The sequence below is a fragment of the Lissotriton helveticus genome, chromosome 3_2, assembly GCF_964261635.1.
Source record: "Lissotriton helveticus chromosome 3_2, aLisHel1.1, whole genome shotgun sequence".
In the NCBI taxonomy this organism is placed as follows: Eukaryota; Metazoa; Chordata; class Amphibia; order Caudata; family Salamandridae; genus Lissotriton; species Lissotriton helveticus.
In genome coordinates this window covers 323,466,492-323,484,369 of record NC_136062.1, presented here as the reverse complement: position 1 = coordinate 323,484,369, position 17,878 = coordinate 323,466,492, and the positions used below count along the sequence as shown (strand labels likewise).

The 17,878-nt window shown below is 40.6% G+C and overlaps 1 protein-coding gene across 1 annotated transcript in view; it reads right to left on the bottom strand.

The window, feature by feature from the left end:
• Positions 1–14,339, bottom strand: part of LOC144825992 (sodium-coupled monocarboxylate transporter 2-like) — a 219,457-nt gene extending 205,118 nt beyond the window's left edge. Inside the window, exon 1 of the mRNA XM_078684210.1 lies at positions 13,777–14,339. Coding sequence (XP_078540336.1) covers positions 13,777–14,133 — 357 coding nt within the window. The 5' untranslated portion in view covers positions 14,134–14,339. The remainder of the gene's footprint in view (positions 1–13,776) is intronic.
• Between the last annotated feature and the right edge of the window lie 3,539 nt (positions 14,340–17,878).

Below are 17,878 nucleotides of genomic sequence, written 5' to 3'. Positions count from 1 at the left end.
AAGGATGGACGTGATATGCCTCCAAGAGACTCATATTGTGGGGAAGGACAAATTCATGCTGGAGCAAATGGGGTATGATGTTCTTGCTCATACAAATCAGGATAGTAGGACAAGAGGAGTAGCTATCTTAGCTAAGAAAGGGGCTGTCAAAATAAAAAGAAAAAAGGAGGATCAGGAGGGGAGATGGGTAATAGTGGAAGTGGAAACATCCGCTGGGCACTTCACAATTGTTTCTATTTATGGCGCTACTGATGATGTACCGGAGGTTTTTGAGTATTTGGATTTGGAACTCGCATTGTGGCCAGAGCCTGTAATATGTTGTGGGGATTGTGGGCTGGGAGAGACGGGCGGGGGAGGGTATGCTGGGAGGAAAAGGAAAACTTGTAATGCGATAAATAACTTAGTGCAACATAATGCACTGGTAGATGTGTGGGCTAATAACAATCCGCTAGGGACAGGGAGTACTTATTATTCAGCGCCACATAGGATGGTCGCCAGGCTGGATTTTTTTCTTTTGTCAAGTTCTAAGATAAATGGCGCCCAGATAGAGCGGCTGCCAAGGATTATATCAGATCATAATCCATTGGTGTTAATCCTCCCGCTGGCTAGCAGAGACAGGGTAAAACAGTATGCCTGGTCGTTTGAGAGAAGGCTTTTAAAAGAAGAAGGATACCTTAATCGGATGCAGAAATGGATTGTACAGTTTTGGGAGATAAATAGGGTGTCCGCTCCAGCTTATATGGTCTGGGATGCGTTCAAGGCCGGAATTAGGGGGGAAACCTTGAGCAACACATTACAGAGGAATAAGAAGGAGAAAATTAAGATGGATATGTGGCTGAAGGAATTGGAGAGGCTAGAAGAACGTTTAACCCAGGCACTGCTAAATCATGAAGCAATAGAGGGGTTATTGCTGGAAATAGAATTAAACAAAGCAGAAGCAGTGGAAAGCTTGGCATAGAAGGCGGCGGGGCACTTCCTGGCTAAAAAAGAAAAGTGCTATGAATATAATGAGAGAGTAGGACACCTATTGGCAATCCGAATCAGACAAAAACTAGCAGCAGGAGAAATCAAGGAAATTAGAGATAGCACAGGCAACATTGTAGATAAGGTGGAAGAGGTACAGGAGGCATTTAGGGAATTTTATGGGAATTTATATGCACAGGGTTTAAACAATATAGGACTGGGGATTATGGAGTACTTGGCAGGAACATCACACAACAGGTTACATGAGGAGGAGAAAGAGAAGTTAGATCTCCCTTTAACTCTACAGGAAATAAGAGCAGCAGTGACTAATCTCCCCGCTGGGAAAGCTACAGGGCCGGATCAAATACCGGCAGAGTTTTATAAAACATTCTGGGACACAGTGGGGGAGGATATGTTGGAGACTTTTAGACAGTCGCAGATGGGTAGGTTAGCGCCACCGTCTTGGGCAGGGGCAGATATAGTGGTGATATTGAAGAAAGATAAATCCCCATTAGAACCTGGGTCCTACAGACCAATCACCCTTTTAAATGCGGACGCAAAAAAAATTTCTAAAGCATTGGCACAGAGATTAAGCAGGGTTATAGAGGGGTTAGTCAGTAAAACACAGCATGGATTTATTCCTGGAAAGGGGACCACCCAGCATACTAGACAACTGATCACCGTTTTAGATGCTGCGGAGGTTGCCAGGGATCCTGTCGCGGCCATATTTATCGACGCAGTTAAGGCTTTTGACAGGGTCTCCTGGGACTATTTGTGGAAGGTTATGGAGTGGTTTGGGATAGGCGAGGGTTACATCAGGGCAATTCAGGTCTTATATGAGAAGCCGACAGCGAGGGTGAGAATTAATAAGAGTCATACAAGGGCAATACAGATAAGACGTGGGACCAGGCCGGGTTGTCCCGTTTCACCCTTGCTGTTCGCTTTATACCTGGATCCCATGCTAAGAAGATTAGTTTGTAATAATAATATCCCCCCGGTCAGGTTGCACGACATGGATTATAAATTATTCGCCTATGCAGATGACGTGGCGCTCATTACTCCGGAACCAGGGAGGGCTATAACTGAGATAGAACAGGAGGCTATGAATTTCGGGGCAGTATCAGGGTATCTGATTAACAAAGGGAAGACTCAGATAGTTCAGAACAGATACACAACACACCAAGATGCTAGAGTAGTCCCCGAGGCGTTATATCTTGGGATTAGGGTGACAGCGGACTTAGATACCCTAGTGGGGGTGAATATGGAACCATTATTAGCTAAAGTTAAAAAGAATACTGAAAGGATTCACAATCTACATTTGACACTAATGGGACGCATAAATGTGAACAAGATGGTCACATTGCCGAAATGTCTTTATATTTTTAGAGCCATTCCTCTTCTTTTTGATCAGAGTTGGTTTAGTAGACTGGAAGTAATTCTTAATAGACTGATTTGGGCACAAGGGAAGACCAGGAGAGCCTATAGATTCATGACACTTTCTAGGGAAAAAGGGGGATGGGGGACCCCAGACTTTAAACTCTATTATTGGGCTGCGGCCATGCAATATTTTCAAGGGCTGATAGGTGGTAGGGGAGAGACAAAAAGGGATGACAGATCTACCTTCACAAATGTATATAGAGTACTGATAGGTGGGGAAGCTGAGAACGCTTTTTTAAATACGATTGATTATAGTTATTATAAACACACCAGGTTTAAGACCCTAAGAGCGGCCTATAACATTTGGAAGGCGGTAACTAAAAAGCTTGGAATGGGGAGATACAGTAGATATACTCGACTGTTAAATAACCATTCACTCCCGGGGGACATCTTTAGGGATGTAACTATGAGGGTTTGGGACACTAAGGGTATCAAGTAGATCGGAGATTTAATGGACAGGGAGGGGGAGATATTACAATTCCAGGAGTTACAAAAATAAATTCGATATACCTACTAATAGTTTCTTTAAGTATCTACAGGTGAGAAGCTATTTGGTAAATAAAAAGGGAGGTCCTACAGGGTTTAACCATTGTAGATTATTGGATTATTTAGAACAGAGTAAGCATTGTACAATCCGACATCTGTATGTAGAACTGTGTGCCCTTAAAAGTGACGACAGGGATAAACATGCTAGTAAGTGGGTGGAGAAAGTGGGGTCTAGCCTGTGAGGATTTCAGATGTCTTTGGATTTAGGAAGTTCAGTTCTGTGTTCAGCAACGCTGCAATCACAGCATTACAAAACAGTGTATTCCCTCTATCATACCCCGGCTAGAATTGCACAGTGGGGAGGGATGTCAGGAATAACCTGTCCACGTTGTGATGCAAGTAACGCTGACATAGTACATATGTTTGCGCAATGCCCACAACTACATACTCTGAAGGGAGCAATCGAGGAATTTCTGGAGGGCTCATTGGGGATCAAGATCAAAATGTCTGATGAATTAATAATGTTGGGGGTGATGGCAGGCGCAGAGGAATCCCATATAGAATTTTTGTTTATGACAGCTGCTGTCTTTCGGATCGGTATTGCGAGGGCATGGCTGGATAGGATACCTCCAACATTTCAAATCTGGGTAGCAAGATTATTGTCCACGTATAATTTGGAGAAAGCGATATACGACAGGAAGGGCAGAAGGGCAAAAATACGGGGAGGGAAGATATGGCAACCCATAGCTCGGTGGAAAGCTGGGCAGAATGGGGAAGGGGATTAGGACACGGGGCGAAAAACTGCATGCATTATTGGAAAATGTAGTTTGCTTCTCTTTATTTTGTACTGCTTGAAAGTATTTTGTATTTTGTGTTTTGTGTTTTGCTTACTTGTGCTGTAACATGTACTGGGGGGAAAATATAAAATAATAATAAAAAAAATAAAAAGTTCCGTACTCATTTAAATCATTTGTTGTAAATTAGGACATTTAAATAACTAATAAAAAATATGTATTTCTCACACATATACAGTCACGTGTGTGTGTTTATAGCTATAATTTAGTATTATATATATGTATATATAATTTGTTGTAAGACTGTTAAAATAAAATGAATTCCTATGGGTTGTTAGTTTAATAAACTGCCTCCGTTGTTGCTTCTGGTAGTGTGTTGCAGTATCAGTGGCTGGCTATTGTGTGGCGTTAGATCTGGACTTGTGTACGGTTAAGGCTGTTTTGACACTATTTAGGCTCTAGAATGTTTAAAAGTGTATTTTGAGAAATGTAAGGTTGTGTGTTCCCTCTTTAATTTTCTCAATACCTCTGTTATTTTTTTGTTATTATCCCCATTTTACCAGCATTGTCCTAGTTCCTCCACATTTACTAAAAAAGTAGTTTACCTACATGTTTCGAGATCTCTGCCACTGTAGTGGAGACATGGAGAACTTTGGCTGTAGATTTGAGAATTGGATTTTGTGGTACATGAGTAGCACTACTGGAGTACTAGTTTCCATACTACAAAATGCAGTTTGTGAATCAGTCCTCTAATGTTGATGGTTCATGTCTAATACATTTATTATGTTAAAGCCAGAACTAGTCAGGCTATCATTGTTAATTGTGAACTTGTTCAGATCATTATTAAGACCCAAAGGGCACATATACTGCTATCCCCAAATGATTAAGTTTGTTAAGAGCTTAGGTGAAACATAATATATGCTGCTCAATTTCCTAAAGGCATAAGGGAGTTGTTCTTTAATTATGCAAAGTACTTTGTTATTGACACATTGGTAAGGCTGCAGATTAGTGCACATCGCCTACATATTTATTGTTGGAGTGGTGAATGAAAGGTGTTTCTTCTATAGATAGTTAAAATAGATTTGAAAAAGGTATGGTACTAGTATACTGAGGTCTAAATATCATTAAACAAAAATATAGTGTTTGAAGTATCATTTACAAAACTATTTCCCTAAATGAGTTAATCATAGGAAATCTACACATTACTGAAAAGTATTTTGTCCACAATGTTTATGTCACACAATACTTTTATTATCGATATTCTGGCAAACAACCTTACTAAATAAACGTTCAGCATATAACTATTGATAATCAATATCTGATGCACCAGCTTTTGAACTTTTCAGGCCTGCATAAAAAAAGTTATTGATTGAGAGCTCATGTAAGTGGATCAACTTCAGCATACAGGATATAACTCGGTTCCACAGGCTGAGAAATCTACTCTCCTAGTAATACATGATTATCAAAATGTAATCTGTGTTAAAATATATATTCAATATTCCAGGAAACCAGTATAGGCAATTGAGTGGAGAGTTACTGTAGTGACTGATTTAACCTAATCACACCTCTCATCTATGAACAGACGTATACAAGAGACAACCTGCTTTCACTCCAAGCTTCCGGTAAGAAACCCTCCTGGGTCATCCTTCATTCGCAAGTTGATCTTAAATGCTCCTCGTGTAAATTTACGCTTAGTAACTTAAAAAACAAAGACATTTCCATATTAGAATCAGGGATAAGGAAAGATTCAATACACACTGATTCCCTTGGTTTGTTCATTAGTAAATATGAGATCCCTAATCAAAAATAAAGTAGAATTTAATGATGTTATCAAGTCCAACAAAATAGAACTCATTTTCATACCAAAAACATGGGCTGATCCATCGGCAGGCCCTGACCTTGTAACTGCTCTACCCCTAGGCTATTCTATTCACAGATACGACTAGCCTAATCGAAGAGGTAGAGGCCTCGCTAATATTTATAAAAATGAGCTTATGCAGCCCTCTCCCCTCTCATTCATAATGCCGATTTTGATATCCTAGCCTTTAAAATCAAACTAAATGCTAAAAACACGTTTACCGGTCGCCTCATCTATTGACAACTAAACCCTAGGCCATCATTGATCTGACAACTCAGTCTTAGTCTTAAATCCAGATTTGATAACACTAACTATTCAGTGCTTTCTGATTTTAATTTTCCTCTTCAGAACAAATTAAATAAAGAATCTGAATCACTTATTAAAACCATGGCCAGTCTAGGCTTAAATCAGATGATTTATGTGCCCACCCATGTGGCGGGACAAACCTCAGATGGGATCTACACTGACATCCTTGACTACAATTCTGTAAGGACTTACCACATTCCTGGTCAGATAACTCAGAGCTGTTGTTTGACATCTCATCCACTGATAAAATGCCCCTCCCACATCACCACTTGTGATTTAAAACATTCTCACATGGCAAAAATTAGACTCTGGAAGCCTAGAATCTACTCTCAACAAAACAATACCAACTCCTGCCGAAAACTTAGACCAAACATTTGTCAACTACCATTGTTGGCTGAATAATGCTGCCAATCAACTAGCTCCTGAGAAAGATCAGAACCATGGTACTCTGACTGGCTAAAATCTCAAAAATAAGTGTGCCACAAACTAAAAAGAAAATGGAGATTTCACTATAAACTAGTCGATAAAGAATCATATAAAAAATCCTTAAATGATTATAATATCATGATGCTTGAGGCAAAATCAACTTCCTTCACACAAAAAAATTGTATTTGCAAAAGACTCCGCTAAGGAACTCTTTAAAATGGTAAAATTGTTATTGAATATTGCCGAAAACAGAAATACTAATGCTAGTCAGACTTACTGTAATACATTTTCCTCCTTCTTTCAGTCAAAAGTAAAGGACGTCATGCTGTTTGAGGCAAAATCAACTTCCTTCACACAAAAAATTAATTTTGCAGAAAACTCCACTAAGGAACTCTTTAAAATGGTGAAATTGTTATCCAATATTGCCGAAAACAGAAATACTAATGCTAGTCAGACTTTCTGTAATACATTTTGCTCCTTCTTTCAGTCAAAAGTAAAGGACATTTTCTCAGCCTTTTTAACAAAATTTAAAACGTCAGCTAGAATGACCTCAGATTTAAAACTTTTAGCTTCTTTTTCCCCACTTACCACTGTACAGGTAGCCAAACAGATAAATTCCACTGAATCTGCTTCTCCCAAGGACCCATATATATATGTGGGGACGTTTCTAACAAACCTGACTCAGCTGGGCTCCAACCAATGGGGGCAGGATTTCTATTTAAAAACGGACTGATGCAAGTTACTGGTGCAAGGGCATATGATTAAGGCAGTATGCCGAAACGCATCATGCCGACAGTGCATCAATCAATGCATTCTCCGGTGTATCCCCGATGTGTCCCTCCGGTTTTTCTTGGGTGGAGAAATCTTGTTTTGGACATTTTGCGCGCTAGCCCCTGGCGCTCTTGGGGGACCTGCCTGTCAAGTAGGCCAGAGCTTCATGGGCAAGAGCTTCCGCTCTACTTTATTTTCGCCAAGGGATTAGATCTGCTTTGGCCCCTGCATCCAAGGATCGCCATGTACTGCTGTGAGCATATACAGTCTGTGACTACACGGGGAGACCGGCTCACTGTAGCAGAGTCTTCGGTACGACATGAATTGGACATTTGCGGTAAGGCGTAAAGGGGACCCAGGAGAGGTGTTATTTTAGCACTGATACCAAAAGATGAAATTTGCATGCATTTACGTACATTTTAAATAACCAGCACTCTCCATGAGATTCAAGGAGTCAACAGAAAACGGGTTCCCCTTCAGCCAAGATTGTGCAGAATGGGATATGCAGTCCGCCGAGACGGACTGTGGGGACGTTTCTAACAAACCTGCCTCATCTGTGCTCCAACCGATGGGGGCAGGATTTCTATTTAAAAACGGACTGATGCAAGTTACTGGTGCAAGGGCATATGATTTAGGCAGTATGCTGAAACGCGTCATGCCGACAGTGCTTCAATAAATGCATTCTCCTGTGTATCCCCGATGTGTCCCTCCAATTTTTCTTAGGCGGAGAAATCTTCTTTTGGACATTTTGCACGCTAGCCCCTGACGTGCTTGGGGGACCCGCCTGTCAAGTAGGCCAGAGCTTCATGGGCAAGAGCTTCCGCTCTACTTTGTTTTCGCCAAGGGATTGGATCAGCTTTGGCCCCTGCATCCAAGGATCGCCATGTACTGCTGTGAGCATATACAGTCTGTGACTACACAGGGAGACCGGCTCACTGTAGCAGAGTCTTCGGTACGGCGTGAATTGGATATTTGCAGTAAGGCGTAAAGGGGACCCAGGAGATGTGTTATTTTAGCAGTGATATCAGAAGATGAAATTTGCACGCATTTACGTACATTTTAAATAACCAGCACTCACCATGAGATTCAAGGAGTCAACAGAAAACGGGTTCCCATTCAGCCAAGATGGTGCAGTATGGGATATGCAGTCCGCAGAGATGGACTGTGGGGATGTTTCTAACAAACCTGACTCAGCTGGGCTCCAATCAATGGGGGCAGGATTTCTATTTAAAAACGGACTGATGCAAGTTACTGGTGCAAGGGCATATGATTAAGGCAGTATGCCGAAACGCATAATGCCGACAGTGCTTCAATAAATGCATTCTCCTGTGTATCCCCGATGTGTCCTTCCGGTTTTTCTTGGGTGGAGAAATCTTCTTTTGGATATAATATATATATATATATATATATATATATATATATATATATATATATATATATATGCATTTATCATTTTTAGTATGTGTCTAACATTTTATAATTTAATAAAGTAATTATGTATCAATATTAAGTCAATATATAATCATTTTTATATGTGCATGTTTAATTGTGTTTTATATTATATGTATTATTTTATTAATTACATTTATTATATTAATTATTTTATATTATTTTTAGAACATTTAAAATAAACGATATTTTGAACAACAACATTTTAAACAACGATATTTTGGTTTAAATATTTTTTTACTTACCTTTGTAGAGATAGGATGTCGATATTTTGTCCATCGATATTCTTGACACGATATCCTGGTAGGTCGATATTGTTGTTTTCGATATTATGTCAGTGATCCTTTGAAAGCACTGCATAATATTGGCCAGACTACCTAATTCAAAACCTTTCCTGGTACACCTCCACCAGATCTTTACACTCTATGGCCGCAAAAAATGTGGTAGTCCCCAAAGTAAGGAGGCAGACGTTCCGTGGTCTGTATTGCAAAACTATGGAACTCACTTGAACTTAAAGAATCAAAGAATATCTTGCATCTCAGGCAATAAATTCTTTCATACTTTAAAAACTCAACAGAAAACAATTTCAGTCTGAAATAGCTCCTATCAAAGCAGCACCAAGACACCATTGGGCATTCGAGCACTTTATAAAATGAAATAACATTACATTTCTTAGATCAAAGAAGAAATTACGGCCAAATGAAACAGTGTAAATGTTCATGGTCGGCCGGGAAAGAATATTACATTTTTATTTTCTATTTATGTTGCTTGCTTTGGTATAGTTTGACAGTGAGTAAATGAAACCAGCTACAGACAGAGATTCATTTATGATAATGGGTGTAAACAATGAAGGGACCATTGAATGAGCTGCCATTTTAGAGATACAGGCTTGAGTTCAAATTGGCTCAGCATTGGAATAGGGCGCCTCGCTCACTCTGCCTGGTGGAAACATGCAGGGCAACTGACTGACTAGTGTAATGTTTTCAATCATTATATATTTTTAGAAGCAGCTGTTGGTAGCTTGTGAACATCATAGTAAATCCGTATGAAATCAACTCAAACTCAAAGTTATTAGGACCTCAGCAAGAATTCTGATCTTTTACAATGTAAACAGAATTGTTTGTGCTTAATTTAAATGTCAATCTTCAACACAATTTTTATGAACATGCAACAAGTGATGAACGGAACACCAATAGAGCATGATTAAAGATATTTAAGAGCTAGGGTGTGATTTAAACTAACTCACAAAATATAATCATTGCCTACAATTTGATCAAAAAACCACCACTAATATTAAGCTTGCTGCTTTATTAAATAAATTGGGTTCAAGAAACTGTATCAAAATGACTGGAAATGTATTACAACTCGGATTTTCAATTAGAAGTTTTCACAGACATATAAGAAAGCAAATAGGGATTTTAAAACATACTAGTTTGAAACATGCGTATGATTTTAAACTCGGATTTGCATTTCAAATTGTCTACAAGTTAATTTGGTAGAGTTTTCTGCAGTTTGTAGTTAGGATTCGTGCCTCATCATCGCTGCTTCCCGTCCCTTCAAGCCCAAAGACTTCTTGAAACATTTCTGTTTGTATAACATCAGTCCAAGGACCTTCTATTAGACCCCTTTGTTTTCACTCGTCAGTAAGATAGGTTAATAAGTTAATCTTTCTCTGCTGACATTTGCTTATGATATGTGGTCACAATTTTCAACATGACTAGTGGTATGTGAAGTGTAAGATCCAAGCAAATCTATGGAAAGGGCAAAACATATGAACATTTCAAAAAACCTTGAAGGTTTCTGTTGCCACTTAGGGTGTCAAACAAACCAGCTGATAGGCGTTTATCATCTGCATGCTGTTGCTACCACATGGATTCACAGTTGCTGGAAGTTTCAAGCAGTAACATCTGGCGAGGGACAGGGGAAGTGCAAAACTGCTGAACCACAGCTGTTGTGTTTCCCTGCTGACAGGCGGGGCAAGGACAGCCCTAAGTTACAGTAGGGAAACAAAATTCCCTGCAGCCAGCAGTTCTGTCATTTTGGGAGAAACATCTAGTGGCAGGGAATGTGTCTGGTGAAGCGAAAGCAAAAGTTTGGAAACGTCACCCTTCTGTAAGAATGTTTCCTATTTTTCCCAATTTCACTGACAAAGGTCTTCCCTTCTGAGGATGCCAAGTTGAATTACCATTTTAAATCCCCAGGGTCAATGAGGAAATAGGAACTAATAGAAGTATAAAAGAATATTGTATGTTTGGACTTGGTGAACGTTTTATATAAATAATTCTTCGATATGCTTTATGCTACCCTGAAATACGTTCTTTCACCCTTCCAAACCGGATATTAGTCACAAAGCAATTACAGAAGTATGGCAGTTGTAAAACAAAGAAAATCTGTATAAGAATCATGTTGAGTTATTTTACACCTTTATGTGATTTTGAAGGCAATTTTGCTTCAAAATGTGAAACCACAATGCTGCTTATTTTGCACCTAAAAGTCCTTTACACCTAAAGTCAGTTTACCATTACTGAGGATTTGAGGTTCTTAACATTTTCCACACTATTGCTGTAGTTGCACCAGGGGTGATTTTTCAACAAAGGGGCATATTTATCAAGGTTTTGAGTCATCTTTGCACCACGCAAGGGAACGCAAGGGCAACGCAAAACCTAAACGAGATTTATCAACACAAGCAATTCCTCCTGAGCTTGATAAATCTAGAGTCAAGCAAGGCAACGCAAATTGCTAACTTGCGTTACTCTGCTGCAGGGAGGCGTGCCATGGGTTGAGCGTGGGTGTTTCCACACATTCACCCATGGATTCTGACACGTTCCCAGATTTACCAACATTGTAAGACCTGGGAACTCGTCAGAATTGCAGGTGGCCCCAGTAGTTGATGAAACAAGCTGGAGTGGGAGATACATTTAGGAGATGGAGCGTAAACAATGAATGGACCATTGAACGAAATGCAATTTCAGAGGCAAAGGCTTGAGTTCAAATTGCCTCAGCATTGGAATAGGGTGCAACAAGGAGAAATATCTTTATTTCTCCTCATTATTTGCTCCTTCTAGATGTGCTGCATTCTGCAGTGCACGTACAAAGGGGGAAATGCACTAAAATAATCCTGCATGCAACGCAGGCACCCTTACAACATGAGGCAGTGATGCCCTTCAGTAGCTCTAGGTAGCCAAATGTGTACTAGGCCTGCACAAGAATGTGCCGTATACTGTTAAATACGGTGCACTCCTGCCCTTTCCCTTTCATGCAGTGCAGCAATGAGATTTGCTGCGTTGCGGTATCTTTTCATAAATTTGGCCTTACTTGTGTCATCAAACGAAAGTGTTTGTTCCAATAGATACAAGTGTGGCAGGTATTCTGAAACCTTGTCCTGCACTCAGACTAGGATTTAGCTGATGAGGGCTAAGTAGACGAAACTGGCAAGGGATTGGTTTTATTTTGATCTGCAGGGGGCCTTGCTGCAGTGTTCCTACTAGGACAGGTCTCTGGCTGGTGACATAATGGATGACAAACGATAAACCTTAATATGGCCCAAGTGATCGCCATTGGCTGAGATTAATTCAAGCATTCCTTCCATCAATGCGTCAGTTTCTTAAAAGAGTACCTAGATGGAGTAAAATGTGTGCAGCACAGTAAAATGCTGCAGTGCCGCATTGTACAATGGGTAAAATAAAATTGTGAAACTTTAAATGCTCAAAGGGTTTCACGCCAATTATGTTTCTGGGGGTGCTCGAACAAACTGGTGCTTTTAGACAGTGTCAAGCCTTGTCTCTCAATATAAGGACTTGGAAGCCCTGTTTTAAGAGAGATTTATACCTAAGGGGCCAGGGGAAATTTCTGTATGCACGCTACAAACCACGGGTAAATAAAATAATATGTGTAATCTCTCAGAAATGAGACATACTATGCATAGGAAAAACTCACGATTTTACTTTTGCCCGGTTTTTGCGCCTGCTTTGATTTCATGCTAAGATTTAATGCAAAGACAGATCACCGCATTTTAGGAGTTATTTTTTTTTTGAGGAATCCAAAGAGAATGTTTATGGTTCTTAAAGTGGCTTTGGTGCTACGCTCTGCAAAGCCCTTTTGTGTTGCACTTGCATCACGTTTTGGTCATAAATACACCCTTTTTGCGGATAAAGGTTGAGCAACGCTGACATTTAGGCTAGTTTGTGTTGCCAGATTTTATTTATGTCCCAGTGAAAGAACTCTGAATTTAGGCTCTGATGTAATTCTGATCCACACCATTAAATTCTAATGTGAAATTTGACTACCATATTTTTCCTGTGTATTGAGTGATTCCCCATGGCTGAATATTGCAGCTGTCCCATGAATGTTCTTTTTCTCAAGACCAATGGCCCACATGTTTTAGTGAGATCGTTATATGGCCATCAGATTTAAAACAAAAGAATGTTTAATATCAAATGAGATGCCAGGAGGCATGAAACAACTCCTGAGAGATCATATTCACCCCTGACAAGTTTAAAACTAGCCTCAAATTCCACAAACATTGACCTCTGTAGCCAACTCAAACACCATGATCAATGACAGATAAAATAGTGTCATATTGTTCTTCATTAAATCTGTCCTACCCTGCTTTAAGAGAGCAGGACAGTGCCATATACACTAAGATGGGCCTCTGTTATGCCCTCTCCCTGGAGAGGCACAATGTTGAGAGACATCTGCAAACACAGACACCCTTGCTCGCCATAATGGAAGGGTGTCTACTGTGTATGAAGCATGGGGTTTATACTGGAAGTTCCTTCCAGTATAAACGCTATACTTTAGGGCTTTTCCCACAAAGAAATAAACATGTTTTGCCTCTTTTAGCGACCCTTTAGAAGGCATAAGATGTTGGCATAAATCCCTGTCTACAATAACTTATTTGTACATGGGTAACTACGTCAGCACCCATGAGTGGTTGCATTGAATGTCCTGTATAGTGAGTCATGATTGTCCAAGTTTACAAAGATTCTCAAAACATGGAGGTTTCACCTGTCCCATCTGCTAGGAAGCTTTTTCAAACATGTGCCTTAGAAATAATAAATCGTCTAAAATAACAATGTATAAAATTAATCATCTGTTGAAGTAAGTTCACTATGTGGCGGGTATAAGTGGTTCCTCAGTTTAGGCTGTTCTTGAAAATAGCAGAACTGATAAAGTTACTCTCTACATCCAAGGGCCATTAAATGGCTACAGAAACATATAACAGGATATCTGGCTTCTATACCTTTTAATCACATCAAAGTAGTAGGATATATTTTATTTCCTTACCTCATATGTACTGGTAATTCCAGACCTGTAGAACACTGGCACAAAGAGTTCGGATGTAAGTATGATGACAAATGTATAGGCAAAAAAGAAAATAATGAAAGATGCCCCATAGCGATAGACCTCTGCCGGTGTCCCCAAAACGGTAACTGCGGACATGAAGCTGGCGGTCAGGGAAAGAGCCACTGGGCCACATGTCAACTGCTTACCCCCCACTAGAAAATCACCAGTGGTTTTCTTCTTTCTCTCCTTGATAGCAAAAAATACTCCAATGCTGGCAGAAACCACGAGAAGAGCTGCAAAGATAACATAATCCCAAACCACAAAAGTTTTTCTGGTCGGTGGTATGAAATTCGTCATTGTGATTGAGTGACTTTTAATAAAATCTTGATCTTCATAAAAGTTGGGAAAACAGCCAAAGGATGAAAAAAACAAGATTAATTAAAAAAGGGTTTTGAATCAGATCCCAAAGGAACATGCAGGAGATGTGCTCAGAGGTCAGCCAGCACCTTCAAGAGAAATACTGAGATGTGTTCAAAGTATATCACCGTGAGGTGATATAATTTATTGACCCATAAATCATTCCCTATTTATCAAGCAACTTTGTTTTATTATGCCCAGTTAAACATTAAGACAGTTCATTGTGATTGTAGATGTTGGAACAACTTATGATTTAAAACGTTAGTAATTGCTAGGCTATGCAGTTAGGCATCACCAAAGCAAAGATCCCTTAAATTAAGTTTTTGTTAACTATTCAAAATATATTAAGAATAGTTTAAACTGTAACAGATATATTTATGTTGACGGTCTGCTGTTTATTTTGATAAGTTACTGCCTGATTCACAAAGGTAAATATACATGTCTAGATTTATTGGTGTGTAAATGTACTCCTAGCCCTAGATATAATTGCTTACTTTTTTGCTTTTCAATATTTCTAAGTGGAGATTTACACATACTTGTAGACTTGCATCTTGCCACCTCCTTCAATGAGAGAATGGAGCTTTGTATAACAGCATTTACTAGTGTAAATTTATTACTGGCAACTTTTAGCCTGTTGGTGGAACTCCCTGTCCCTCCGGGTGGACAGCTCCCTAGGGAAAGCATATGGATATTTTATACAGTTAGTAAAGTTTTATTTTTAAATATTTTGCATAATTTAATAAATAATATACATTTTGAAGAATGTACTAGTATTTATATTATCTGGAAGATAAGTGTTTATTGTTTTTATTTTTATTTTTTAATCTGTTTTTATTGTTTTATAAAGCCACACATAGTCATCATACAGCAACGAATAACATTATACCTTACATCATATCATCAATGTCTGTGCTCCAATAGACTCACATAATGAGCCATTCCTCCTTCAAAAGCTGGTGCAATATAAATTAAGTCTCAATAATCGTCTCATCGTACATTTACCTATCATAATAGGGGCACATTGTCGACACTGTTACGTCTACTTTTTTAGCAATGTAAGTCAATAAATGAACAATAGACCAACCTAATCAAACTGCCTACCCGCTCCCTCTAATTCCGGTGTGCCCATCCTTCCAATATCAGACTCCACTATGTACATCAGGTACTCCAAATCTTGTTTCGGGATATCTTGGGGACCATACCCGCCTATCGCCATGCATTTCACATTATCACATTCACTCATCACCGGACCAGGCCCCTACCACCTTCCCTACTCCAGTTCTGATCCAGGGGAACCCACTGGAGTCTCCTCAGTAGTGCCCACCTCAGAGTCAGTTTCAAGTATCTGAAGTGCTACCACTAGCGATTCCCACGCTCTGGCTGCCTCCATCGCCTTTTCGTTTTTAGTACGTTTAGCCAGCTGAAATCTAACTGTACTCTCAATCTTGGCCCATTTAAGTAACTCCGAATTTCCTCTTTCCTATCGTTGGCCCCAGTCGCAACTTCCATTGTGTCATGATCTCTCTCTGCTTGGCAGTTCGGGCTGGACAGTTCCCATGAGGCACAGGGTCAGACTGATTTCCATATGGCCATGTCTGAACTGGGGTGGCAGAGTGGGCTAAAGAACGGTGATGGATTAAACCCAGATCTGTTGACTGAGTGTGAGTGTTTGATTGGTTCAGATGCTCCGTCCATCACCACCCCCTTTTGTACCACTTTGCCGCCATAAGTTGGCAAGGTATGCTCAGACGTGAGTCCCTTGCTCACTTTGCCAGTGGATTCAAGCAAGCTGGGCTGAAGTCGGCTGAAATGCCATAAACCGGTCCTCGGAAGCTTGTTTCTGGTCCAGGGAAGGCATGGCTTGGCAGTTCGGGCTGGACTGTTTCCATGAGGCACAGGGTCAGACTGATTTGCATATGGCCATGTCTGAAGTGGGGTGGCAGAGTGGGCTAAAGAACGGTGATGGATTAAACCCAGCATTCCGTATGCTCTTCCAGGCCCTTCGGATCAATTGAACCCATGTTGCTTCTGGTATTTCCTTCCCAAAATCCACCTCCTATTTTCCTCGTTACTCCGTCAATGGGCGCAGGCCTTCTGTAGAGACATGTAATCGCCTTAAATGCTTAAACGTCCCAGCGCGGTAGATCATACCTTTCCTGTAATGTTTGAAAAGGCAGTAGCATCCCATCTTCATACAAATCTCCCATGACCTGGATTCCCAAAAATCGCAGTCTGCTAGTGCTGACCAATCTCCCCGATGTAAGAGGGCAGTGCACATGCCTAGGGGAATCTCCGGTACATATGGGTGACTGAAGTCATCCCACTTATTGTTACACATGTCACTGGCTATTTCTCACTGATGAGTCCTGAGTAGGTAGAAACTGGTCAGGGGTTGTTCCGAACTGAAGGAGACCTTGTCTGGCAGTTCGTGCGGCACTGTTTGTACTAGGGGAGTTCTCTGTCTAGTGTCATAGTGAATGAAAAATGCTAGACTGGAATGTGGCCTGGGTGATCGTTAGTGACTAAGATTAATTCAATTATTTTTATTTCATCAAGTTATTTGTTACAGTTGATCAAATGGGCATCTAGATGTACTACAATAAGTTCAGCACTGTGAAATTCTGCAGTGCTGAATTGTACAGTAGGTGAAACAATTGTGAAGCATTAAATACTCAAAGGGTCTCATGACAATAATGTCTCTGGTGGTGCCCATACAAACTGCTGTTTTAAAATAATGTTAAGCATTCTGTCACATCATAAGGCCAAGCAAATACAGGTTTCAAGTGAGCTTTATACTCAAGGGAGACTCTCCAGTGCAAGTTTCTATTTGCACACTAGAAACCTCAGTTAAATCATAGAATATGTCTAATCTCACAGCAATTGGACACAGAGGCCCTCATGGCGATGTTGGACGGATGCCGTTGCTTGGCAGGAACCACCCGACCATAGGTCAGCGGTTCCGAAACCCTCATTTGGATGTTACCAACTATAGTACGGTCGGAAACATCAATGTTCACATGGGAGCTTGTGCGGTGTGTGAAAACACCTGCAGCACAAGCTCCCATTGGAAAATGGAAGTTTATAAACATACTTGCACTGTGTGGCAGGCACTGTGAAGGATGCTGAGGGCCAGGGGGAAAGGGGGCCTTTCCAGGGGCCCCCAATGTCAGTTTCCGACAGGATTAGGTGTCAGGAATCCAGCGACGGCCTGTGTAGGGCGTTACACCGGGCGGTGATGTGGGGCGGGGGTGGGGCAGTGAGGGGGTGTAAAATACGGGAAAAGGACGATTACAGGTAAGAAACGTAAAAAATAAATAAAACTAATTTTGTTGCGCGCGCTGCATTGGCGTTGCAGCACGCGCAACGAAATTAGCTTTATTTATTTTTAGGTTACTTACCTGTAATCGTCCGTGTCCCCTATTTTACAACCCCCCGCACTGCCCCTCCCCGCCCCACGTCACTGCCCGGTGTAACGCCCTACACGGGCCGTCGCTGCAGGAACCAACATCACAATCTAGACGGTGGAAACACTATCCTTAAGAGATTATTAAGAGTTTCTGAAAGCGTCAGTCTCTCCAACTGGTGCCACCGACCTGTGGAAAAGTAAATTTTGCCATGTTCTGTGTCCCTACGCCTCATCCATCATGTGTTATGTGTGCATGATCAATATGCATATGTTATTCCC